Here is a 26,867-nt window from a genome sequence, read left to right as displayed (position 1 = left end):
TTCTGTTGTTTTGTGGTGGGTTTGCGGGAATTTTTTTCTCAACATTATTCTCTTTCCTCTCCCTTTCCACCCCCATGATTTCTTATATGAACATCTAACGTCTGGAGTATTTGATTTAATCGTTACTGTGGACTGACTAGAGCTTATCGGGGAAAAGCCACCCCACAGTGAATATCTAGGGTATCACCTCTGTTGAACTACAGTTTATAGTAGTGCAAAATCATTGGATACCTTACATGCTACCTTGCCAGCATAGCATGCCTCTGTTTATGTAAAAGAATAAATATGACCTGATTTTCCCAAGTAAAACGATTTGTGGGTTTGCTGCTGGAAAAAAAAAAACCAAAACAAAAAACCCACAAAAATCCCTCCCTTTTCATATCAGTCTTTAAACAGATATATATCATTTATAAAGTACAACAAACAAGCTCAGAGAACATAAAAATTTCATGTATTTCTGCACTTAGACTAGACGAGCTCATGGAAAACACCTATGCAGCACTCTGTCATAGACAAACTAGGGGGTGGGTGGAGATAATCTAGTTAAATAGAAAAAGAAATCCAGCAGCTGCTCCTCACCCTAAGCCAAAACAAACAAGCCAACTAAAAACTAACAGAAAATCCACCCAAAAGTCCCAGGAAAAAAGCCCAAGTGCAATGATGTTCCCTTCACCCAGAGCCTTGCAGGTATGTTTATCACAGCTGTGGCTGGGGAGCTGTACCGGTAGGATATACCATTTTCACCTGAAGGTAAGGAAAGCAAAAGACTCTTTATAGTCCAGGAGGGAACTAAAATACCTGTGACTGCTCCAAAAGGCTTTTAGTTGGTATACATCTAACCAGACTGCCCCCTCCACCCCACAAACTGACACTTTGCTCTTGCCTCTGTGCTGGCAGGACATTTTGCCAGCCTCAGTAGAATACAGAATTTATATTTTCTCCATTTTCAAAAAAAACCAAAAAAAAAAACCCCAAAAAACCCCACCAAACCAAAAAAAACCAAACCCAAAAAACCAAAACAAGCAAAAAAAAAAAATCAATAAGGTAATACATCAAAACCAGGGCTCTGAAAATAAGAAGTGAAAGTCCTAGGAAGATACACTGAGAAATTCCAGGAAAAACTCTGGCAGGTATGGTAGGACAAGAGCTGTTCAGAAGGACTACAAACATTTAAATAATATAACTTGCTGGAAATTAGGCTTCGTGAGAAATCCCATTGATTTCTTTTAAGTCATTTTATTAAAACGTCTATTAATGCTTGGCTTGCACTTTGTGGCTATGAGAGATGTTGGAATGAAGAGCTATCAAAGGTGGCTATCAAAGTTTTTTTTCTTCTTTCCATTTAACTTTTTCTAACTATTAAGCTGCTCATTTTGTGGAGACAATCATTAGTGACTTTAATGTGAAACAAAGCTTCTGGATAAGAGCTGCTAGCTGAAGATCAATATGAAAGATATCATTTCAGTTACAGCTTTAATAACTGTAACAATAGGGAGCCTGGCATTGCCGGCTTTATGCATTAATGTAATTTAGAATCTACCAGGTACAAATCTTATCAAACATTAGCAGTGGCTGCGTTGGGATTTTCTAGGTAAGGAAACTGTGATAAATGGAAAGTATTTTAAAGGTAAACTTTCATGTAATTAGGCTCATCTGCCATAAAGGCATTAAAGAATTTATGTTAAAAAAAAAAAAAAAAAGAAAAGAAAAATTTAAAAAACCCACAACAACCCGAAAGAGATTTGTGGAAAGCAATGGCAGTTTTTAAGGAACTGGTGGTGCATGAGCACATAACATGCTCAGAACATTCTAGGGTGCCTTTCTTGCTTAGATCATGGTAAAAACCATAAGACCCACAAGACTGAAAGATTAGGAATTCCAGTGAAATTTGGCACAGTTAAAGATTTTCTACAAACCACAGCCTGTCAAAGTCTGCACCTACCTGGAAGTGGGCTGCAGAGCTTCCAGCTAAACCCCAGGATGAATGAGGAGCTTTTTCCCAGGCTGCCAGCAAAGCACCAACCCTGCAGAGCAGGAGCACCACCCTTCCTCCAGCAGGGCCCTCAGCTCACACAGCTGCAGCAAATTCACCTGTCCCACCCCATCCCTCATGGCCCACCTGTGTCCACGTCACCTCACTGCTTGGTCTGGGCTTTAAACGATCACCAGCCCATCGCCCCAGCCTTTCCCAGGCTTTTGAGATTTGCATGGTGCTGTCAGCCTTATTCTCCTGCAACAGCTGATCTAGTCATGGTAATTCTTTTCTGAGCTCTTATATTTCTTGATTAAAATTAAATAAAATCACTCCTCAAAAAGAAAAAGAAAAAAAGAAAATCAGGTCTGAAAATGTTAAAACACAAATTTTGGATCTTCCCTGCATAGTCATTCTTAAAACCTGATGCAACCAATTGGCAGTTTTTTAAACAATTTGTTTAACTTGTGTCCAAATGTCTTCAGGTTTTAGTGCTTACAGGTGGCCATTTTAGATTTACACTTTAATTTTGAGAAAGATCTAAACTGGGAACACTGAATTTTCAGTTTATCATTTGCTGATAAAAAATGGAAAGCTCAAAGTTGAAGTAGCCAACTACTGAAAAGAGTTGGCACCTGGCACTTTAATTTTTAAACATTGTTTTTCTGTGTAATGAGGTTATAAAGTAAGAGTCTGACTTCAGGATCACAAGCAAGAAGAATGAGCTCTTAAGGATGACAGAACTGCTGATGTGATGCTCAGTTGGTCCAAACCCCAGGTTTGGTCCAAATAAACACACAAAAGTTTGGATGCTTGTCTGGGTTTTCTACCTGCCTTGGGGCTACAGATGTCATGAGAACAGATTCGCTCATCACAGCTGCAGTACTTCCAGTTCTGGCCACGGATGAGATATCCAGGAAACCAATCTTTCTTGTAGAGCTCTGGGGGGTGGAGGGAAGTAAGGGAAAATGGGACAGGGTATTTCACAATTTTTCATATTTGATTCCAAAACCGGGGGAAGATTCGGCAATTGGAAAGGACAAAACATTTTTTTATTTTTTATTTTTTTGCTTTATTTGTGTTTTGGCTGTACTCTTAAATGCAACTTTTTACTGTCACTCTCAGGCTGTGTGGCAGCTCAGTCCATAGTCATGAAAAGAAAGGCATAACTGTTTCTAAAGTTTAGACATATTCAGTACTGTCCTAAAATAACAAACAAAAATTAGTAGTATTGGTCTCTGAAATACAGAGAAAAAAAATATTTTTTTCCCCCCCACAGGCTGTATACTGAAAAATGAAGGTCCTTCTTTCTCTCGGGTTGTAGGACCTTGGATGCTTTGAAGGGGCAGGTTTCAGTCCTTGCTGTGGCTGTGTGTGCATGCATGCACACCCCTAAACACAAAATCAGAGATGATCAAGACCTATTTCCATTAAGGCTATGAACCTCACCAAACAAGAAATCAAACAGAAAATAGAATATTACCATGTTAACGTGATTGGATCAGATCTTGAAGAAAAAAAAAAAAAAAGAAAAGAAAAAAAAAAAAGGCTGACTTCAAAGGGAATTTGATCTGATTTAGGGCAGGAGAATGCTGCTGTCAACTATTTGTCTAAGAATAGGCACATTGCCTAACAAGGACACTCCACTGTCTGTTTTAAAACCTCATCTCATTGCATTAAACAACATTTAGTAAGCATGTCTGTATATTGTGCAATAGCACATGTATTTAGGGCATGGGCAAAATAATTTGATCTCCATTTCATTGCATCGGTAGTGTAATTATTTCACTGCAGTAATAAAACAACAAAAAAAAATCACCCTGGTTCTTTACCTCTCCTGTCATGTTGCATCGGGTCACTTTGTGTCACATGATGTGATATAATGTAACTCAATGCAAGGAGACACATGTCCCTTCTCATTGGAAATGTAAAGAAATGGAGCTTACTTTTCCCCTGTGGGAAACTGTGCAGGTCAGGTGCCCAAGACTAGCTATGGGAAGTTTGATATCATCTCAGTTTCAGTACCTACATATTTCAAATCTTACGGCATTTTGAAAGGAAACATGTTAGATGCCATAATTTAGCCATAATACAGTACTTAATAGAGTAAGAGGAATATAATTCCACAGCTTATGTTCCTTGTCACAGTGTGCACTGACACATATTGCCAAAGAGACTCTTTTAAACAATACTTTTAAGCACAGTTTTTCAAATATACACTATAAAACATGAAAGCTCTCGGAGAAACCTAATGCTGCTAAAAGCACGTGGGTACAGAATCAAGGGAACAGAACTGATTAATGATGAAGCCAAAACAAGACTTTTTTTCTAAGAAAAATAGTGAAAGAGTTAAGTACAGAGTATATAGATAAGAAAGACGTACAGGACCTGGGGCCAAGTTGCCCTCTCAGTTACACTAGCATAATTGTGGAATAATCATATTTCAATTAATGGAGTTAATATGATGAGAATAGAATCACCTATGTAATGAGCATGATTGAAACGTAACAGTCGACCCAGCTCTGAGGCAGACTGTAATGTGTGCAGAGGAACGTGCATCATCCTCAGTCCCATTTCACAGGTAGAGAATCAGAAGAAATGACTAAAAATCTCTTGGCAGGCTGATGTCCAAGCTGGGAACAGGGAAACACAACCAATTCCAGTCCAGCTTCTTCTCCGCTCGGTTGCAATACATATACAACAGAAGGCTATCACAGAGGCCAAGTGAAATATTACATACACAAAATATTATCTTTCTGACACCATGGCATGTTGCTATCCCTTCCCTGAAGCAGAGGTGTAGCTTTATAGTGTGTTGGGACATTTCGCATCGGGGTAGTAACATCGGTGTCATTAACATGACTATATATTTCAGTGCCACCCTTTACAGGAGAAAATAGAAAACTTAGAAGGCTGAGAAGCACATTTAGAACAGAGGCAGGAAATAAATTTCTCCTGCTGGCTAAAAACACAAGGAAATGTGGAATGGACTATGAAATAATGATGATACAAAAGCACCGCGATCATTGGAAAACGAATTATATGTTAAATTACAGAAAATAATACTGTTGGGGGGTTCTGGCTAGTTAAAACCTCACGTGCAGGTTTTTGTACTCTGCGCAGCCGCCTTAGCAGGACAGCCCTAAGGCTATGTTTTGCAGAGTTTTGGAACAAACAAATTTCAAAGTACAAACGCTTGGTCCAACCCCATGATTGTCCTTTAGCTTTGAACAAGCTAAGATAATGCAGAGAAGTGTTTGGAGTTTTTACAGTTCACCTCATTTACATCAAACTCATCATTTTTTTTGCATTTTTGCTAGAAAGAACGAGGGGGAGGGGGTGTGTGTTACTTTTTCCTTCTAAACTCTTGGTTACACAGCCCCAGTCACCAGTTACCACTGAGAAATGGTAACCTCAGTCTGCACCTGTACTCTGCTCTTAAAGAAGACATCGCATCTTATGTGAGGTGGCCAAAAATTGATATTAGCATAAATCTCCACTGTTATTCTATGGATTACAGTAAAACCAATAATTTCAGAAGACACTCGTATTTAGCCCTTGTATTTCCCTGTGTTTTCTGAAGAACTGCTAACCCTACCCTCAAAGATATTTTTTGAGTGTTTCTTTATCTGCTTTACAGTTTGGAAAGCCATGGTTTACTCCTCTAAATGTCTTGAAGAAAAAAAGGAATTAATGGCTGGAAAAAATGGAATAATATTTTGCTTTTCCAAAGATACTTAACAGGGTAAATGAACAGTAGGTAGCATTAGATTGAAGGGAAGAGTGCTTAAACCTGCCTGCGCCACAGCATCTGGTATTCCCTTGAGGGAAAGGATCAGGTTTTAAGGGAACCATCAACTGGTTAGGCAGAAGAGTGGGGTCTGGGCTGGACTTCCCCATCGTCGCCTTTCCAGAAGGCACCCATGCCTTGGTGCCACTCAACGAAGGTGGGAACTTTGGCCAGACATCTTAAAGAGTGAGTACAAGGTTCCCAGTCCTGCCCCCAGCTCTCACATCAAGCGGTGATACCCCAAAGCACCAGATCTTTGAGAAGAGCCATCACTGGTATCTCGTATCTCCACAGCTACTGCCAGCATCAGAGACAAAAAGGGCTGGTAAGAGGCAAGCACAGATGAAAATATGAAACAAAAGAAGTGAAGCATGTTTTTTTAGATGGCATATTAAATAATACGTTCACAACCAAGTTTTCTTTTTTTTTTCCCCCTTAGAGATACACGGTGCAACAGAGAGAAATGTCACATCTGAAGAAAAATGAAACACCTTTAATTTTTTCACCCTTTTTTAGTTTGTCCTATTGGCTTAAAAATATTTTTCAAGTATTTACACCATGCTTTCTATGAAATTCAAAGGGATTTGCAGGCTTTGAAGAATGTATTGATCTTGTCAAACACCCCCCAAATTGTAGACAACTCTATTAATGATAATACAAATGTTTCATTCTTTCACTAGATGCCAGGAAAACAATGGGGAGCTATCCACAGACAGGATGCAAAACTTCCTGGCAATGCATTCAGTTTGGAAGGTATTTCTATATTAAGCAGTGCTTCAAATAATTCTATTGAAAATAGATGGATGATGAGGAACGTCAATGTTTTGGAGCTTCTAGCTAGCATCGCCCCAGTTTTTAAAGGGGGGAAAAGAACAAAATTAAAAAAAAAAATAGAAAAGGGAGGAAAAAGAAAGGAAAAAGTGGGGGGGGGGGGAGAAAAACAACAAAAAAAAAAAAAGGCAAGGCACTTGGCGTGGGGTTGCGCTGCTGTAGCATCAGCTGCCTCACCTGTGATCTCTAGTGCTGCTCTGCCCCCTTGTGCTGCCGCAGCTGCAGCGCAGCCCCCGCGCCTTTGTGCGGGCACCGCGCGCTGCAGATCGCCCTGTCACTTCGCACTTCTCCGGCAAGTTCAAGGTCAGTGCCTAGCTATTTTCAGCTCATCTCTTCTTGATCCATGCAGAGAAATGACAAGGTAACGTGATTTGGGGTCAGCTGTATTACAGGAACCGTTACATAAACGGAGAAAGTGGAAATCAATCCTGGCTGACAGTGTCTCCGGGATAATCGGCGCTCACTCCATGCCGCTGTCAGCTCCCCTGCATCACGCACCATGTTACTCCTGTCAGATCCCTTTAACAGAACCAGATTCTCACTTTTGGCAAAGTAAATAAGTATTGCGCTCGGCCTCGCGTTTAAGTCATTGTTTAGAGAACTCGAACACTTGGGACCCGCCGAGAGTCCCCGTTTGCAGGAGGCAAGGCACCCTAGCTGCCACAGCCGTGACCGCCCACCAAGGGCGATGGCGAAGGTCTTGTGAAAAACCCCGTTCTTCAGATTTTGTGCTTGGCTTCTTCCTGCAGACGACTGTCCTCTGATTCCCCGTCCCTGAGCAGACCCCGGCCCCCCGAAGTGCCCACCTGACCCACCGCCACCCTCACCCCCACCACGTCAGGGCTCTTTCCTCTAACGTTTCAGGACACCTTCCTCAATTTGTTTGATTATGATTACTTTCCCTGAACCGTTTCCTCCCCTAACTAGACATCTTCCCTAACGCGGAATTATGAACATATCATTTCACAAGATGTGCCGCGTTAGCCGCGTCTCGATGACAGCACATGGTGTGTCAGTTTGGGGAGAGAGCAGCGATTCCATCCCACCCACCTTGTGCTCCCATGGAACTGCCAAGCCCGCAGTGCTCTGCCGAAGAACCATTTACCATAATATTAGTTGTCAGTAAATTCAAAGACGGAACTCCTAAAGCTATAAAATGGATTAGAAGCAATTTAAAAAAGAATTAACAAACTAGAGTAAGAGTATACTGTCAACAAACAAATGCTTCATCATAGCACTGTAATTTGGAATTTTAATTACCCCTCTGCTTCTGTAACAAAACAATGTCTGAACTGGCAGCCATTTGAATCTCTCACAGGTCATTGAGCATTCTAGTTAATTACTCTATGAATAGCCTGTTTTTCTCCCCTCTGGAAACACGTTTCTAATGGCAGTCAAGGTCTGACAAATGTGTCATCTACATAATTAGCTAGGAAGCAACACAAAACATTAAACATGCTTTGTGCCGACAACTATCAAAACATTTCATTTGTTGTCAATTATTCATTACTTCGTAGGTTCTGAAGGGGTTGTTATTATGAAAATAAGTCCAGATGCTAACAAGGTTAGAGTTTTTTATTCAAATTAGTAATAGGAGGACTAACTTTAAAAAATGTATCCCGTGTACATTAATGGCAGCACTCAATCAGTACTAAATTATAAACGAATTTAGTCAAGTTCAAGTTAAAATCACGGTGGCAGAGCACATGCACTAATTTGTAGAGTTGCATCTCTCTTTGAAGTTTTAGGATCTAAGCTGAAGTAGCAAACTTTCAGAACCTTTGGCAAGACTAATTTGTGCTCGGTAAATAGAGTAAAGATTTTCACAGCATGAGATAATGTAAGATTGAGAAAAAAAAAACACAAAAAAAAACCTGGAGGTTTTTGAACCTTTCTTCTACCCTTCTGTCACACTGAGTAAAAGTCAAAATCAGCAATTCCGACTCGTATAATATCTCGTCTGAACTTCAGTTCGGTTTAACAAGGAAGTCAAACCAGTTACATTCACCACTCCCTTAATAGAGCTGAAATGAATTTATCCTCGCTTTTAAGAAGAAATAGGTGCCGGTTATTTCTTTTTTCTATGATCTCATTATGAAGCTGCCTATCAAGCTACGTAGCTGAAATGGTACAGTGAAAATGTTTGGAGGAGGAATAAATGGGGAGTGTAGCAATAAAATTAACTTCTTCCTTTTTAGCCAAGATTATTTCAGTTGAAGTGCTATAATGCAAATATATGATAAAAAATACCTTCTCACAGGGCATATAGAAGAAAAAAAAAGGGGGGGGGGGGGAATCAGAAAAACAAAAGGCTTGTTCTCAGCCTGAAAATATGCCTGCACACAAAATGTTGGTCCTGAAAAAGTGTTGTCAGGCAATTTGCATTGCTTACCGAAGGTAAAGTGAACCCTAAACTATTCTAATGCCTTAGTAGTCTACTTTCAGTCTCTAAGTTAAAGGACTTTATGCTATGTAGAACGCAGGTGAGCAGGTAGCGGCACACCTGGGAGCAGTGCCCCGTACACCCTGACCCCGCTGCCAGAGCTCCCCAGGTCAGGAGCAAGGGGGGTTGGGGGCACGTACCAAAATGGATGAAAACCTCAAGTCAAGGGTCGAATGAGTCAATCTGCAAGCATGACACACACCAGAGAGCAGATCTGAGTTTTGAAAGCACAAAACCGGTTTGAATACAGTAAGGGGGCATATGACACACTTCACTTCTCATTTCCTGTGCCAGAAAGGAGAACGGCTGATGTTACTCAACAGATTTTTTGCCTTTTTTTTTTTTTTTTTTTTTTGGGGGGGGGGGGGGAAAGGGCATGATATTCATGTTCAAGAAGTAAAACTGGACTGTTTATGGACTCACTGCTTTCATACCTACCCTGAAGTATCTGGGGTGAACAAGGTACAAGCTTGCATTTATTAACAATTATCACACTTGTCATGGGAAGCTCACATTTTCCTACATCTGTTCCAGTGCTATTATATGGTTTGTGTAACACCTTAAAGGGAACGCAGCTACATCCTTACAGTGATAAATGTAAGGGCATCTATAATGTAGTAGTGTGCAATGATTACATTTGCAGAGAATAAAGCCAGGGCAGTCACTATCAGAACACAATAAAGAGAGTATATTTCCCCTTCCACTTCAAGGGTACCCAACTATGACAGGAGAAGGTTCTCTGCTTTTAGAAATATTTTGTCGAGACTTTTTTTTTCCTCCAGGAAAAAAAATAAACTGGGGAAAAAAGAAGGAACCCTTAAAAACTTTCCCTAAATAAACTATACTATAAAAGAAGCTCTGATGATCTCTCAGAGATTGAAATAATCCATTTTCAGCTAAAAGTACCCATAGCAATGAAACTGAAAATACTCTAAAAGAGGGCTGGAGACTGTCTGTAATTAACATTAAACAGATAACATATTTACGAGGAAGTCAAAATATTTTGGAAGCCGATAATCCTGTAAGCCTTAACATGGTATAAAAACAACAAATAAATGCAAAGTGTTACTGTTACACATGCCTGCCTGATCAATGGTTTTCACATATTGATCTATAAATGGAGTTGACAGTCTGTGTTGGCTGCACATTTTCCAAGCAGCTCTATTTTTGTACAAAACCAATACGGGCAATTACCTTTGTTTGAGATGCCAAGTCTTATCAATTCAATGTGATTTAGTGTCATTTTAATTAAATATCAGGATCTACTTCAGGACAATCTATACAAACAAAGCCTCAAACTTGACTATAAGCTTGATTTGAAGTAAACATGTACAAGCCCTGCAATTTCAAAATATGGCTCAAAAACTCTGCTAAACAGAAGGCTTATATTTTTAGCAATTTTATTTCTGTCTTTTTGGCTAGCCATAACTTTGGCAACTGTTCTATGATCACAGGAGTAAGAAACAAAAGAAGATTGCTTCCCGTTTCCCTGATAATGTATTAGAGAGATAAATAAACCCACCAGTTTGTGTAACCTAATCAGAAAAAGCTCTAATACATTAACATTTTGGAATGTCTAAATAGGTTCTATTTCTTAATATAGGCACCAATAAAAAAAGACATTTCATTGTTTGAAGTTGTTGTGAATGAAGCAAAATGCACTTCCATGGGGTTTAACAGATGAAAATAGCAAATATTCATTTACATTGCTAGTTCAGACACTAACATTAAGCACAGAAAGAGCCCTTGCTTACCACAGTCCATGTCCGGCTTCATGATTTGTGCTCTTTAAACTCTACATTAATATCAATTTCAACCTTTGCACAAAGCTCAAGCATTTCCATCAAAATAAATAACCTAAACCCCCAAGAATCTACATTGAGCTTTTGCATCAGTTAGCTTACGCATTCTGTGTTTGCATCATCACTCCTATAAAATGCACAAGTGCATGTGGCCCTGCTGATGTATGATGCAGACCCTTCTTTGTCACATTATAGAAAATAATCTGTCCACCTTTAAAAGTATAGCCCCAGGTGTGCTTACAAGCATCACAGCAAATGCTTCAGAATACAACAAATCCCTTAGAGAAAATTATGTATTTTCCTCTCTGTAAATCACCAGTCATCTTCCTAGTTTTGTGCCTGGATTTTGCCCTTTATTGTCCGGAGCGTTCATTTTTTTCCTCATACATTTTAGAAACACGTATTTCTATCAATTGTTTAAAATGTGCCAAATGCCCATTGCCTTAATCCACTGAAGTCAGTAGGTTTTGCATAAGTTGAGGAAAAAGGATTTGACCCATTTATTAATAGCACATAGAGTACAAGGCATATGCCGAATATGGGCTGCGAAAGAGTCATATGGAGTCCCTATTCAGCTATTTCTAATTTTTAGAGAGGAATCTCTCCAATGACCGGACAAAAATATTCAGTCTGTGTAAAATGGAAAATAAGCACAATCAGTGGATACCTTATAGATTACATCCATCATCTAAACAAAGGTAGAGTGTCGAAAACAGAAAATTTCCAACTAGAACGATCAGGATAAATCCTTTTTATCTTCTAACACAAAATAATTAGCTTTGCTTAACATACTGGGAATATGCATCTTTAAGCGGGGATCCGTGTACCTTTAAATACAAGAGCGAAGACCGTATGTCGAGTGCGCTGGAAAAGAGCGTCACGAATTTTAAAACAAGATTACTAAATATAAATCTATATATCCACAGGGATATATGTGTGTGTCTGTACCACATTGGTTCAACCCAGCTTTTTCAAGGCACTTGGGCAGGCAGAGCCTGCTCTCCTCCATTGCTTCCCCCAAAATCCTGCTCGTCACACGCACAGATTCAGGCATGTCAGGTGCAATCAATACGCGCAACTGATATTTCACCGCTCTTTTAACTTGAATCTCACTGCATTTAACGCACGTCTTTGAAAACATTTGGATCCTTCGGAGTTCTGCTTTTAGTTTGGGCGTTAGCAAACAACTTTAAGAGGCTTATTTAAGTAAATACGCCAAAACACTTTCAGTCTGTCAATATCTAGTCAGAAAATTCTGCATGGCAAAAAGAGATGAAAAGAATTAAAATAGAAAGGAAATTAGTAGCATGGCAAGCTTTCAATCTATTATGCCGGAGCCAAGTTTGCTTGGTAAAATGACATATACTCAGTAAAATTCCGCTTTTATATAATTAGCTACTAAACAAATGTAACACAAAGCAACTTTTCAGCTCTCAGCCAATGAACATATATTGTACCTGCTATGGTTATTGGAATGCAGCAGTGAATATTTATGTCTAATTTAACTTTTAAGAGCCCTTGCTCTGTAACAGTCCAGCATACTATCCCCAAAACTAAAGTTATGTAACAAGGTAATATCAACAATGAGAAACTGCATGATAAAATCCTGCCCAAAAGTGAAAAATGCTAATTTTGTCTCATTTAGCAGCTGGATACAGAAATGCTCATTAGTTTTAAGAGGGTTAATCCTTTTAACTTTTGCATATTGATATGCCAATTATGCCTAATTGTACAAGAGGCATCAGTCAAGGTAATAGTGCATAAACACATGAAAGTTATTAAGTACATCCCAACATGTAATAAAGTAGGTGTTAATTGGTAGCTGAGTTCTGCAGGCTATTGAGGTGGATAATTCATTGAGAGATGGATCACTTGTAATTTCTCTACATAATTCCTTTTGCAGTCTCATGCTGTGATGTTTTCATGCTTGTCAAAAACAACTGCAGCCTAGTGCCTTTTGTTAAACACAGCCAATAAAATATGTTAGGCATCATTAAATATACTTAACTTTTAAACTTTTTCAAAGGTACAGTTCTTCCTGATAATACATTATGGTATTGCCAGTAAATTACTATAAGCATCATTTCAGGTTTGTAATGGAGGAACATTTCACGTCAGCTAAAAAGGAAGAAACATGTACAGTGTGTCTGAGGCAAACAGTATAGTTTAAATGGAAGGTAAATGAGTCTCTTATCAGCTGCTAAGATCTAAACAGATTTTTCTCCCTGGAAACGTAAGGTGAAATGAGTTAAGCTATACCAGGGAAATAAACGATTAAAATAATGTACTTCCAAATAAGTCTGAATGTTGAGCTTGAACTTTGAGTAAAAAGGGAAGAAAATACAGCTGTTATTGTGGGCTTCCTCCATTTAATAACTTTGTTAGAAAGCTGAATATTTCATAGGAATCCATTACATCAACAAAACAAAAAATTAATGGCTGGCATGGCTGTGAGAAGTGACTGAGACCTGGGACTGTGTCCCCAGCTAGCAGAGTTTTCTCCCTCATTTGCATTCTCAGAGAACAAAATGGATCTGGAGTCCAAGAAGTGGTTAACATTGCATAAATAATTTTGCAACATCATATGGCCTCAGCTGCAAGTTGCCACCATTACGGAAGAAAATTAACCAGGGGAGACTCATACCAATCAGTTTGTTTAGTAGCTCGGAAGGAGTACAGGGGCAGGGACGCAACTGGCAATAGAGTTCACCACTAACTATTTAATTTAAAAAAAAATGGTAATGTATAAAAGATGACTCAACTCTTTCAACTCTGTCAACTATTAAAATAGTGAGATAACTTCAGAGTTTGCTTTTTTAGAATTTGTTCATTCTTACAGCAAGACTTACTTTTGTCATGGACAAAGTTGTCCTTTATTTACAGAGCTGTAATTTCTATTTCTTTTCTTTTGTCTGCTTTTAAAGTTTGCCTTCTTGAGAAATCATGACATATACCTGATACAGTAAGTACTATTGTCTGCAGCAGACGTTCTTAAGTACGCTAATACCCGAGAGTTGAAGCTCTGAGTAGAAGCTATGGTTGCAGCCACTGAAGCCAAATTTGGTCTTTCATTGAAGGAAAATTGTTATTCCAATTCCTAGCCATACTCCTAAAAATGTATTAGTGCCATTAAACCCCACCTCACAAGGGATGATCATGAAATGAGTAACTTAACTGCACATAACTGGAAGACTCAGAAAATATTAGGAGTATTTTACTTACAGGCTCAGTGACTTTGATGTTCTCAGACAGAATCATAGATTTGCTTTGGCTCAGTCTATCATGGTGACTGTTGGCATTTTTGATCCTCATTTGAACAGCCCCCGTGCTGTGGTGGGAAGGATTAGGCTTTTCAGGGGCCGTATCAGAGGTTGTAGACCTTTCCATGGTTACTGGGTTGACCTGAAGAACATAAAATAAGAGCATTAATCTTGGGACCCTTCATACAAAAATGTGTCAATGCCAGTTCTATGTCATCATAGTCAGGTGAGGAAGCAGAGTTATCTCACTGGCAAGATCTTGATCATCTTTGAACACCAGGATAACTATCAGCTGTGTCAGCCTGTAGTTTTATTATTGTCCTTATCACTCACCCATCCAAACTGCCTTGGAAGAGTTAGTTTGTGTAAAAGATTATCCTTATCTCAAAAGCCATTCTCCTCTATGGTGTAATCTCCCTGCAAGCCTCTGCCACGTCCAGCTGGCAGCCACTACACTTTGTCTTTGGCCCTGCTCACACTACACATTTTAAATCTTGCAAAGGAAAGCGACATGCTGTGAAGCCAATTAACATATCTTACCTCCGCAGTCCGATACATGCATGTTACAAGTGCATTGTGGGGCCACGCTGCAACCCTGATAGCATCCTAGATTCAAACCCAGACCTAATAAAATTTCCTTTCATTTTTAAGATTCTACCAACAGCACAGATGGGATTTTTGTTTCTCTGTTCATTATGAAGATTTTGAAATGAACAAATGGCCAAGGACGTCAGCTTTCAAGCCCTTGGAGGGACTGGGGGACACTTGTGCGGAACGACCTCCTTCCCTAGCAGTGCTGCTGGTCAGCCTCCTGCCTCGGCCTTAGTGCAACCCAACAACCTCTGTCCCAGCTATTCTAATCCCCCAAACATTCTTCATCAAGAGTTGCTTTATATTTCCTGTACAAAACATCAGGGCAGTGATGTGCAACACTTGCTGCTCCGTTCTCCTCCCCCACTAGTTCACCCTGGCACTACTATAAGTAAATCGTGGGTGAAGTCACAAGAAAACTTGCTATTTATATTGCTATGCAACCCTATGAGCAAATGTGTAAGGAGGAGATAGTATATAAGCTGGAATTGCTGGTTTCCTGACTATGGAGCCAGGCAAATGGAAATCCATTTAAGTGCAGTTATAATACAAACTGTTGAAAATCAGCATTTTCCAAATTGGTTTGAAAAGCACAACTTTTTCTAGCTACATCTCCCCAACCTCTGAAGACTCTAAAAGATGCAATTCCCTGATTTCAATAAAGTCCATTTCTAGGAAGGCGCCAGAGCGGAGGAAGATATGGTACCAGTGAGGAGGTGGGAGAGGGAGGTGACAAGCACTACTGCATGTCTCTGGGCAGGACCACAGCTGTTGTGCTGGTGGAAGGACATGGCTCTCACACCTTCACCCTCTCCTGGCCTCAATAAATCAATTCCTCCCAGGAAACTGCCTTAGGTGTAGAGGATGATAATGAGACATCACTCAGTCACAGAATGGTTGAGGTTGGAAGAGACCTCTGGAGGTTATCTGGTCAACCTCCCCCTTCTCAAGCAGGACGACCTAGAGACGGTTGCCCAGGACAATGTCCAGAAGGCTTTTGAATATCTTCAGCAGTATTTAAACTCATACAGCCAGACATATGTAAATATGAAGAAACACAGTGCTCCTGAAGAGAGAAATGCAAAGAAGTGCTTCAATATTAGCCATTACACGTTTAACCTTATGTGCCATGATAGGAACAATAACTTTAATAAAAGCAACAGTAAAGCTTATACCCATTGGCTGTTTTCCACACTGAATTAGTTACTCAAGGATCCCTACAGAAGTTCAACCAGGGAAAGAGAGGAGAAAAATTAGGCTAAAGTCGTTTCCTGCCACTCAGGAGTATGTGTGCCTATTTCTGCCCAGAGCTGGTGTACGCCGCTGGAGGAAACTTTTTCCGTGGACCTTTGGCTGACAGCACAGTGTGTTCTCCCTCCCTGAGACACCTCTCACCACCCTTCAGAGAAGTCACTGCTCAAACCCATGTCACAGGGACACTTTGCCATTTTGGCAGTAAGGTCTGCAGCAGCTCTAAGTAGGAAATGATTTTTTCCTCCTTCTAAACTTGGAGAGTCAAGCCATTTTGTATTTCATGTTGGTATCAAATCAAAATTCTCAACAGATTTTCAGTAGGCTCCAGGCTGGAGAGCTGATCAGACTCGAGAGACGAGAGCAACACTGGCTCTGTCACCGATCCAATGTTTGGCTGGAGCACATCTCTCAGATTTTTCTTCTGAATTCTCCCACCTATAAAGCTCTGACATATCTCTTCTTGTAAGCATTATGAGTTTTAATTAGGTAGTCTCTGTCTGGTGTTGTCAGTACATGATGTGTTAGAAAAAAGTTTAATAGTGTGGCAAAGTCATACCCTGGATCACAAATAGGAACACAAACAGTAAATGACAAGTCTGCAAAGACTTTTGAAAATTTTTATTCTAATCTCGTTGAACCTTAGTTAATTTTTCCCCAAACTGGAACTATTTCACCTACATCAGAGTATTTCAAGGAGACTTTCTGAGGCACTAAAATTACAGGAACCACCATAAGAGAAAAGAAAAAAACCCAAACCTCAACATTTCCACCACCAGATTTTGCTTGTCTTGGTGTAGCACACGGTGAGATCCTGTCAAATATGAAGGAGATCTTGCAAAATACAAAGGAAAGGTACAAGTTACAGAAGTCGCTCCCTTAGGATTTCCAGGTGGAAATCCTTTGCTGCCCCAACTCCATGAAGATTCCCAATAGCGTTATAGATTCCCTGCGTGCCAGTAGATGGCACCCTGAATATGAGCTCCACGAATGCAAGGGCGTTGCAGTCACATTTGCAAGAATTTGGGAGTACTTACACTCTGCTCTTCTTTTTTTTTTTTTATTTAAAAAAAAAAAAAGTTTAAAAAATAATAGAGGGGAAGACAGTTGAGAAACAGATGAAATATTAACAGAAACCAGAAGAAGGATCTTATCTGATCCTTTTATGATTTGGTTCTTCCAAACTGTTATTAGCAGCGTCAGGGCCAAGTTGGGGCCAGTTTTGCAGGGGAATTCATTACACTTACTTTGGAAGGCAGAGCTGCCAAGCCCCGTGCAACTGCTTGTGAGGCACTCCATGTTCATTACATAATTAACTAATTTGCCTTTTGGCAAATAGCTAGCATCTGGAGATAAATTTTAGGTTTGAAACCTCCTACGGTTGATTTGCTGGAGAAAGGCATTAAACCAAGACAGACTTCCCCCTCCTCCCCTCGCCGTTGTTTATAGGGTTCCTGGAGCAAAGGGGCAGCATAACTTTAAGGCACTCACCTCGGAGAAGGGGGACAGGGGAACACCCTGAAAAATCCTCTTGGAAAAACCTGTTCTGGGGCACTGTGGAACAGAAGCAGCAGGTTGGATAAGGGTGGGGAAAAGTCAAGGAACAGTACCTGTACAAGAAAAATCCTTGACACTGGGCTGGATGGGTGATACAGGAAGGGAAAAGTGATCAATAGAGTGGGGGTAAAGGTTATACTGGATATGAGAAAGGAGAACTTTAATTTCCGGAGAGTGGGTAGATCAGCTTACTTACAGGGCAAGAAACATCACTGAGCTGAAGGGACAAAAGCATCTTTCTGGGTGGGACAGCAAAACCAGTTCAGCTCTACACAGACAGCCACTTTGGAGGTACTTTCAGGAGTCCAAAAGCTGTCACCGAAGGGAGTTGTTCATCCTTTAAAAATTTCATGCAACCTCAGTGGGTCAATGCTTGCAGTCACTTTTCCCACAAATTGGTCCACGTGTTTGGGATGCTCAGGGAGGAGAGAAACCTGCCCCAGCAAGTAGCACAGCATCCCCAGAGTGACTCAGGTGGAACTGAAGCCACAGCTCAGACACCAGCTACAGCTGTGAGGTGGCTGCAAAACGGTCAAGTGGCAGCTGACATACCGTTACATTTGACATATCTGGCACATCAATAGTTAAGATCCTAAACCCCTAATTTCTAAATGTACAGTCAACTTGCAAACACATGGTATGGAAGTAATGAGTATTACAGAGATGAGAAACAGAAAGGTTATTGCAGATGTAAATCCGTGCACACAGCAAAGCCGTCCCGTTTCTGAGAATAAGGCCCAGTTAAAAGAGTAACAGCAAACTGTGAAGATCAGATCTCGGTCTTCCTCTCAAAGTGCTGGGTCTTGGCAAAACTATTTTCAAGAACATTTTCTGTAACTATTTTTTTAAAAACAGATTTTACAAAATCTTTATGTTCGATAACAGCAAAAATATTTCAATTATTTCTCATTTTCCTTTGATGGGGAAAAATATTTTTTGCTTTTTCTCCTCAGAAAGAGAAAGGAGATGATAAAGGAAATAAATTAACATTATTAACTTCCCAATGAAAAACAGCAAAACCAACCCTTCCTTTTTCTATTTATAATTTTCATGAAAAAAAAGTAAAAATATTCTATTTAGCTTTTTGAAAAAATTAAATATGTGAACTGTTCATCTTACTGCCATTCTTCTGACTCTGGTAGCTTAATTATGGTTTCCATCTTACAATGACAGCCAGCAAGTATTCCCCTCCTACAGCAGCTCATGAAGCTAAGAGGAAATTTCACATTGCATTTATAAGGATTTTAATCATTTTGACATGCTGCTTTGTCCAGAGTTTGATCATGTCATGAGTGGTCTGACTGGTATTACCCAAGAACTTTATGAGTTTTGGTACAGTATTGGTAAAGTTAGTATATAGGTTTTGTAAAATTATGTCTTGAGCTATGCCTGCATTTCCTGCAGCTACTGACAGTGCAAGATGGAATGCAAATGTTAACTCATTAGCAACTTGTACCAAGTAGTTGTAACAAGTACTTTTACCCAAGAAAGGAAAAAAATCTATCCATGATTAATATAATTTGTTGCATTTATTATTCAGGATTATAAGGGTAAAAAATTATGTATATTTTTCATTATTTATCAAGATAAACTTTTAATTTCTTCCGACTTTGCCCCTTATGACATATGCACCATTTTCAAGTCAGAAGCATAAAGAACATGAAAGTGCTCGACATGGATACATGAAAACACTGCAAAATTAAAGTGTTCATGTTACATTCACTAATTCCATTTTTCTACTCAAAAGCATACTGTACATGAAGAACATCCAATGAAACAATATTACAGAAGAATAAAAATCAGCAGTAGGTTCCCCATTACACTAGACCTGTGAGCCTGAAAAACCATAAAAATGGAAGAGGAAGTAAGAGTTAACAAATGAAAAAACAAGATAATGCCACACACGTGGTGTGTCAGAACATTCTTGTAAAGGAGAAAACATATTGCTGTGCCTGTGAAAGAAGCGTTTAAAGTCAACACACCTACGTAAATATTTCTGCTATTGGGCTTTGCTCTTAGCCTTTGCTGCACTGTTTGTTATCTCTGCTGAAGTGCAGCTCAGGGCGGTTAGTGCTTAAACACAAAACTGATGGAAATAAAAGGGGACAGATGAAAAAACTGTAGGTAAAGAGAAGGCATAACAAGTAAACAGCCACAAAGCTTTTTTCCAATTATTCTTATCTGCACTCTGTTGTGTCTTTTTTTTTTTTTTTTTTTTTGGGGGGGGCGGGTGGCACACAGCTCTCACAGCTAACATCACATGTCTGCGCCCAGGGCATGGACACAAACAGCAAAGGCTGCTGAGTGATGCGGTGTCCTGGGCCAGTGCCCAGAAGTGTCCTGAAGCCAGTTTATCTGAGAACTAGAAAAATCCATTGTAATGAAAATACAATACAGATGTAACATTCCTGTGCCTTTCCCTTTGCAGAAAGATGTCTGGAATAATTTGTACTTAGGAAGCAGCATTAATTTCAACTGTCAGTCATATCTCTAGTCAAAGTAGGAGATCAGGAATGGCACTGCATCACCATTGCCTGGGTCTTTACTCTGGTTTTATCCTTTTATATCAGACAGACAATAAAACAGGACTTTGTGCTGAGTTCTACTGTAAAATGTAAAATGTAAACTACTGAGTTTCTGTTGTAAAATGCTAATGCCCTAAACCCAACAACTCAGTTCCCCTTACCCACCAAAACTCCAATCTCATCAGCAAACACCAGTGAGTTAGTTGATACATCCCAAGTCCTACAAAAGCCACGCTCATCAGCATTAATTATCACATCCCCTGTTAATTTCTTTACCTGCTGCAACCATATTAGGCTTTCAGTGGTGTCTCTCAGAACTGACAACACACTGAGCCAGGATCATGGGGGTCATCTTATTTCAGTGTTTAAAGGCTGGCTTTGTAGTCACTCTTTTCTACTCCAGTATTTGAGGACTTTCTGCAAATAAAAGCAGAAATGGCCCACAGAGTTCTTCAGGCAACTCTAATTTACATGTATAGTTACCAATGCCTCTCCTATGGGCAAAGAGAAGAGTAAACTCATTTTTCTGCTTTGTTTGTAATAATATCTCACTGCCCAGCATTTCTTTGTTACCATGTGTGGGATATGCTGCTCAGCACCATTATTCACAATTTTATTTATGCTGTGAGCTATCTAATCCAGTCTCTATGAAGGATGTACCTAAAAGTCAATTTCTTGACACAGTTTGGCCTAAATCATAGCAGACTTCCTAGGCAGTAGCCCAGTACAAGTAGTAAAGCATTTCCAAGCGTCCTTGTTAAGCAACTGTTTTGCTAAAGAAACTTTTATCCTTGAGATTTTAACTTGATCCTTGATATGATGACCATTTCAAACTTTTTGGTTTATTCTCTGATATTAAAGAAAGCGCTACATTTTACAATAACACTTAGTCAATAATTCTCACGATTGAAAAATCACAAAACCAGCTTAATATCCAGTAGGAACAAAGCATGGTATCATTTGAAATGATATCTCCCTAGTTTCTGCAATACAGGACATGCAGTTTCTGACAGGTCTTAAAGGTCTGATCCTGATCTCAGGTTCACAGTGAACCCACTGCAGCTGATGGAATTACAGCAAAGCCAAAGTAACACCAAGCACACCCAAAAAGGAACAAAAAAGCACATATTGCATTGTGGTGTCAGGTGTGGTGATACACTAAGAGGCTGCAAGAGGGAGGGACACCATTGCACCGTTGTACAGCAGCAACTCTGTTGAATTTTGGGTCTAAGAACATACTCTACGGTTGTTCTGATGACTGAATTCCGAAGAACTAAAGTGTTGAACTACAAGGCTTCTTTTCCCATTCCTGATAGCTACCACACATATTAGGAGTATGTGAATCTCTGCTTACAGTAGGTCACAGCCCCACGTGGCTGTGAAGTCTACACCGCACGGTATCTTACAGACTTCTACAGTTTGAAGCTTCAGAGATTTTCCTGCCCATTGACTGCAGCACTAAAAATATAAGTGACTTGCTGCTATGAAGATTGACTGCAGTCATCTTTTTTTGCAACTAGCAATAGCACCTTACACAATAAAAAAATATCAAAAGGATAAAATAAAGTAATTGAAGGCTGATATCAAGTCCCTCTTTCTAGCAGATGGCAGCAAAATGCCTTAACCAAATAGACAGTTTCAGTGGAAATTTTATTAAACTTTACAAATTGTTGCTTGATTTGTCTCAAAGACTGGATGGAGAGAGACATGAAGACAAAAAATTTAAACAGCTGTGCTAGACTGGCAATGGCTGTCAACGAGGATTTAAGCAGGGACCTAAAGTCCTCTTTTGTGTCATTCTGAGATGTTGTAAAAGATGATAGCTGAAAGCCCCAGGGTCTGTTCTCTGCTATACGTAGACCTTTAAAAATAGCAGGATCAGATGACAAAGAAAAACAGCCACCTGGAAAAGCTACTTGTACCCTATAGGGCAGCGACATGCTGTCTCTGAAAATGCTTTCATACCTGGATAGAAATGGCCTGAAAATTAGAAAGAGAAGAGGATGAGAGACTGTTACTATTCCAAAGTTGTGCAGATACAATGACAAACTCTTCACATCCATATTTAATGACCACAGACCCAACTCTCATCCTGTGATCCTCCATGACCTGCTGTCTACGGGACTTCCCTGCACAAACAAAAGCTTGCTAGGAAATATTGTTAGAAATATCACTAGGATATTCTTGGAAACAACACAAACACATAGGACAGGGTAAAAGAGCTTCCTCACATCAGGAAGTGACTACATATGGTCACGTCTCTTCTTGCATCACTTAGTTTCTTAATTATATTACATGTGAAGGTCTCAGGAAAGGTAACAGTTGTTTCAGGAGTTCGTCTGTCCCAATATATCATATGGGATAGCATAATGGAGTCTATTTTCACCGCTCCTATGTCACTTTAATACCTCAGTTTCAAGTGGAACTTGAAGCTAAAAGTATCCTTTGTGTACAGTTTGGCCTGCATATGTTCTGGGAACAGTCGTCCATAGTAGAAATTCAGTTGAATATGTAAAAGAACATGCCTGGGAAAAATTGCTACTTCTAGGTCTTCCTGCTGGCAGTGCATTTCATTTCTTTCTGGAGCGCATCTGATCTGCGACACCTGCCTGCATTTTCCATGCTGTGCAAGATAGATTACAATCCTTCCAGTGATGAATATTGGTCATATATACACAGTATTAAAAGAACTCAGCTATGACTGTCACCTGAAATGTCGCACTCATAATGCACCCTGCAACACAGAATACAGAACAAGTATGATTTAGACATTAGACCAATGGCCACAAGTAGTTTACAACATCATAAAGGTTTGTAACAATTTAATTGATTTAACACCAAACCTGAGAAGTGCTAGAGGGGAATGCTTGGTTACTCCCGACCTGCCCTCACCTAACACAGGAGGAAAAGGTAATTTCCTTCTACCTCCTTTCTTTCTGCTATACATTCGTATACGGCAGGTAAGTACGGTAATACAATCATGGCTTTCCAACCACCACATGTACGGCTGACCAGTTCTAAACTAATTTTACACCTGCATATGATGCTTGTCGCATGGTAACTTTTTAGTTTAAAGCTGTCTAATTCCGAATTTAAAAAAAAATAAAAAAAATCCAATGTTTTCTCTAGGAAGATCACATAAGAATCACAAATTTTCTCCGGTGCTTGAAAGAAATCTGTTCCTATAGCCTAAATGTTCAGAAAAGTGTTGTTACTTTTAATGTTGCCAGATCTGAAGTGATGAGATACTATGGGAAAGGTTATTCTTGCAGTATTTACAGATACAAGCAGAAGCAGAAGTGACAGAAATTTCAAAGTAAGACTTCTTGAAATACTTCCAGCTCAATTTTGCAGAACTTATCCTCACAGAGATTCAGATATTCATCCAAACTTTCCATGCTTACCTGAACTAGACATGTGGTGATGGTAATTTTGGAACAGCCCAAACTCTCTGGAGAAGTAGAAGAGTTAGTACCACAAGACAAACTGATGTATTAGAAAAAAAAAATGTTTAATGCCTGAAAGCTTACTGCAAATAACCAGAGAAACAAACTTCCTATAAGCTTTAAATCTCAAGCTCTGCCAACAGAAATTCAGGTTTTGATTTCACAGCAGCGATATAAACAAGCCACCACAAGGCCAGCTCAGGTAGGATGTTACAGCACATTTGTGACCCCCACCACGTTCATGTACAGGCATGTGCTCCACTGGTTGATTCATGGTGGAGGAAGCACCTCCTGCTCATCACTAAGACTGCACACAAGTTTGATGCCCCTCTGCCTTTAGATCACTTGCGCACAACTGAACGCTTGGAGCAGCTGTAAGTCCTGCCTCAGTTTGCCTCCTGCTCCTTAGGTCCTGCAGCAGCAGCAGCCCCTTCACTAGAAAAAATGCCTTCCGGAGCTCTTTTAAGCCTTTGGTGAGGCAGTGGCAGTGGGTTTAACCTCTTAGGGTATCTCAGAGTCCCTCAACTTAGTAGTTTAAATGCACATTTGCCACGTCTTATTCCATTTCGCAATTCCATATACCCATCATCCTACAGAAGACACATCTGTTAAACTGAGTTACTGAGATTATCAAAGAGGAAAGGCTTTAAAGCTTCTCAGACTTTAAAAAAAATTAAAAAACCCAAACTTATAGTAAAAATATTTCTTTCTTTTTTTATGTAAAACTTATCACAAAAAAAAAATATTTCTTTCTCTTTCTGGCACCGCCTGCCTCAATAATGTCTACAACAAGAGGCTCGTCCCTTACTCAGATGGCAAGGCCCCCTCCCTCCCACTCCCCTGGATAAGGTTTGATTCCCCGTGCTGTGCACATGAAACGGTCCCTCCCACCCACTCCTCCAGACATAGCTGCAGTAGTTTTTGTGCTGTGATCCTGCAGCTGCTCCCTTTACTTCTTCTCACTGCTCCCACTTCCCATCTGAGGGGGGAAAAAAAAAAAAAAAAGCTCCAGACACTTTTAATGTGTTCCCACACTCCATCTCCACTTTGCAGAGCTCCCGGTGCTGCTCTTCTAAGAGACACTGCTGTGAAACACACCAGAGCCCACACCTACAATTTTAGGAGAAAACTTTTAAGCTACAGCAGGAACTAGAAGGGGAAATTCTCTGTGGCTTGCATCAAGCAAGCCCCTCTTCTGCATTTCGTGGGGCCCCCAGCCAGCTTGCTTCAGCAGCCACCCCTGCCGTGCCCAGAGCAGAGTGTCAGGCAGCAGGAGCACCTGCCCCCCGCCCTGCCAGCAAAGCGGGCAGGAGACAGCGGCATTTGTTTTATGTGACTGTATTTGATATCACATTGTGTGGCTAAGATGTCTGCATTCAGCAAAGGGGAAATGTCAAGGGTACTGTGGTGTCAAAAGCATGATTGCTTGGATTATGCAAGAGGTTTGAGCACAGGTTCTCTTAATTAGATTTAAAATTTTTACTGCAAATGTACATGCTTCATGAGGGACCAATGAAAATATTTTTTTTTTAACTAAGGTGGTTCAAGATGACTCCAGGAACCTTGTATGCCTGCTTTGCGTGGGCCAGGAGACCAGAGCCCACCTGTACCCCCAGCCCCACCGCAGACACGCTGCACTCAGAGCAGTCAGTCAGCAGTGACGACAGCAGGAGTGCGTCAGTGCCAGATCCACGTGTGAACACCAGCAGTCACAGTGAGAAGAGTGGCAGCCATTCATCTGCCCCCAGCACGGCTGAGAGCAGAAATCCTTGACAAGTATTACATCTTCCATCAGCTGTGGGTTTATTAAGTCATGTGGAAACATGCAGAGCTGATGTACCCCTCAGATCCCTTGGTGGATGAAATTGCTGCACTCAGTTCAAGTGAGCCTTGGCAGTCCTACGTACCTGCATTAAAATGTCCGCACCGTGCATCAGCATTATTCACTAAACACCTGTATCTCAGCGTGTGATACGAGTCTGGTAAGAAATCTCTGCATTGAACATTTTTCATTCTTTTATTTTATGCAATTTCTGCTCCACTTCTCAATAGATTCCCTCTCTTCACTTAGTTGCACTCTAGGAAAGATTTAATAAAAAGACCCAAACTTTAGATGAAAATTAAAACTAGCAAAGAAGTTTTCTGATTAAAAATCTGTGCAGAAGTTCTGGATGTCTCAGGTCTGTATGACTTCTTCCTACCCAACCCAGAGCCAGTGCTAGGCTGTCCAAACGAAATTCAAGAATTAGTTGAAGACACCGGTTTCTCCAAGCCTCTGCTAAGAGTGGGGGCACTCCTTGCCTTTGCCAGGGCCTAGGGTTAATGAACAAGGAGGAACTGACTGTTGTGGTTGCTCTTACTTGGGCTGTTTCCACTTTCGTTGCCACTCCCAGAAGAGTGGATGGATTAATGCCACCTCCTAGTCCAAAAATCATCACAAGAATTTGACTACTCATTACACTGGTACTACTATACTTAACTTTTTTTTGCTAATAAACTAACAGAGCACACAATGTGCTGCTGGTAATAGAAACATTAATCCTTCTAGATCAAACCTCAGCAATACTCGGCCCAAAGCACAAGAGGCAGCATGTGTCAGAACAGCTCGGCCTGTTGGAAAATCTGATGTAACACCTTCCTAGTGGAAAATGTTGATTCACTTGTAGCAAAGCTGTTCATTAGAAATGCATTTTGTTTAAGAAAGCCCAGGGAGGCTTCTGTTGGTGTTTGCTGTGAATGTCCATGGTGTTACCATCAGGCTCTCCTGCAGTGTGGGGGGAGGTCTGGCTCTGGCCAGCATCCCCATGTGGGCTGGGGATTCCCCAAACAGTGGGACACACTGCTAGTGTTGGGTCCGTTCTCCCACTGTGGACTGCTCAGTTCCTCCAACTCCACTGTCCGAAGCAGACACCTGGCCAGCCCAGCAGCAGGTGCCTCCTGGCTCCAGTTGGGATGCCAGAAAAGCTGAGAGCATCCTGACACCCTGCAGGCTGGTGACAGACCTACCAGTCATGGAGGTGACTCCCTGGGAGACAGAACTCCATAGCTTCAATTGCCTTCACAAAATATCTGTGTCATTTCCCTCCTCACCCACGAAGGAAGAGTTTAGCAACGTCCTGAGCAGCAGACAAACAAGCACAGGTGCTAAGCGCTATTCCCTGCCTAGGAGGAGCTTCGCTATCTAGTTCAGCACCAAATACAGTGGTGGTTTTTGCTCAGGGTGTGGCAGGAAAAGAAATAAGAAAAGAAAAGCAAGCACGTACTTAAAGCTCTTCAGCTCAGCCACACAACCACTTCTGTTTTCTCTTCCTCCTTGTCTCCCCACTCCCCCTTCATCATGTTGCAGCTGTGCTGAAAACTGATGGGTGTCTTGGAAATGGAATCAGAAGTCACTTGAAG

At 40.5% G+C, this 26,867-nt stretch overlaps 1 protein-coding gene and 1 long non-coding RNA gene across 5 annotated transcripts in view; one reads left to right on the top strand and one right to left on the bottom strand.

Annotated features, from left to right (window-relative positions):
• Window positions 1-26,867, bottom strand: part of ARHGAP15 (Rho GTPase activating protein 15) — a 333,020-nt gene that overhangs the window by 301,629 nt on the left and 4,524 nt on the right. For all 4 annotated transcript variants that reach the window (XM_056350341.1, XM_056350342.1, XM_056350339.1 and 1 more), the window contains one exon: window positions 14,061-14,240. In XM_056350341.1, coding sequence (XP_056206316.1) covers window positions 14,061-14,225 — 165 coding nt within the window. In that variant the 5' untranslated portion in view covers window positions 14,226-14,240. The remainder of the gene's footprint in view (window positions 1-14,060; window positions 14,241-26,867) is intronic.
• Window positions 668-26,724, top strand: LOC130154340 (uncharacterized). The gene is made up of 3 exons (XR_008823705.1): window positions 668-750; window positions 6,443-6,515; window positions 25,007-26,724. It is a non-coding gene; the product is annotated as an uncharacterized LOC130154340 (long non-coding RNA).

The sequence above is a fragment of the Falco biarmicus genome, chromosome 8, assembly GCF_023638135.1.
Source record: "Falco biarmicus isolate bFalBia1 chromosome 8, bFalBia1.pri, whole genome shotgun sequence".
Classification (NCBI taxonomy): Eukaryota; Metazoa; Chordata; class Aves; order Falconiformes; family Falconidae; genus Falco; species Falco biarmicus.
Note: the sequence above shows the minus strand (reverse complement) of the source record. Positions and strands in the feature narration are given on the sequence as shown.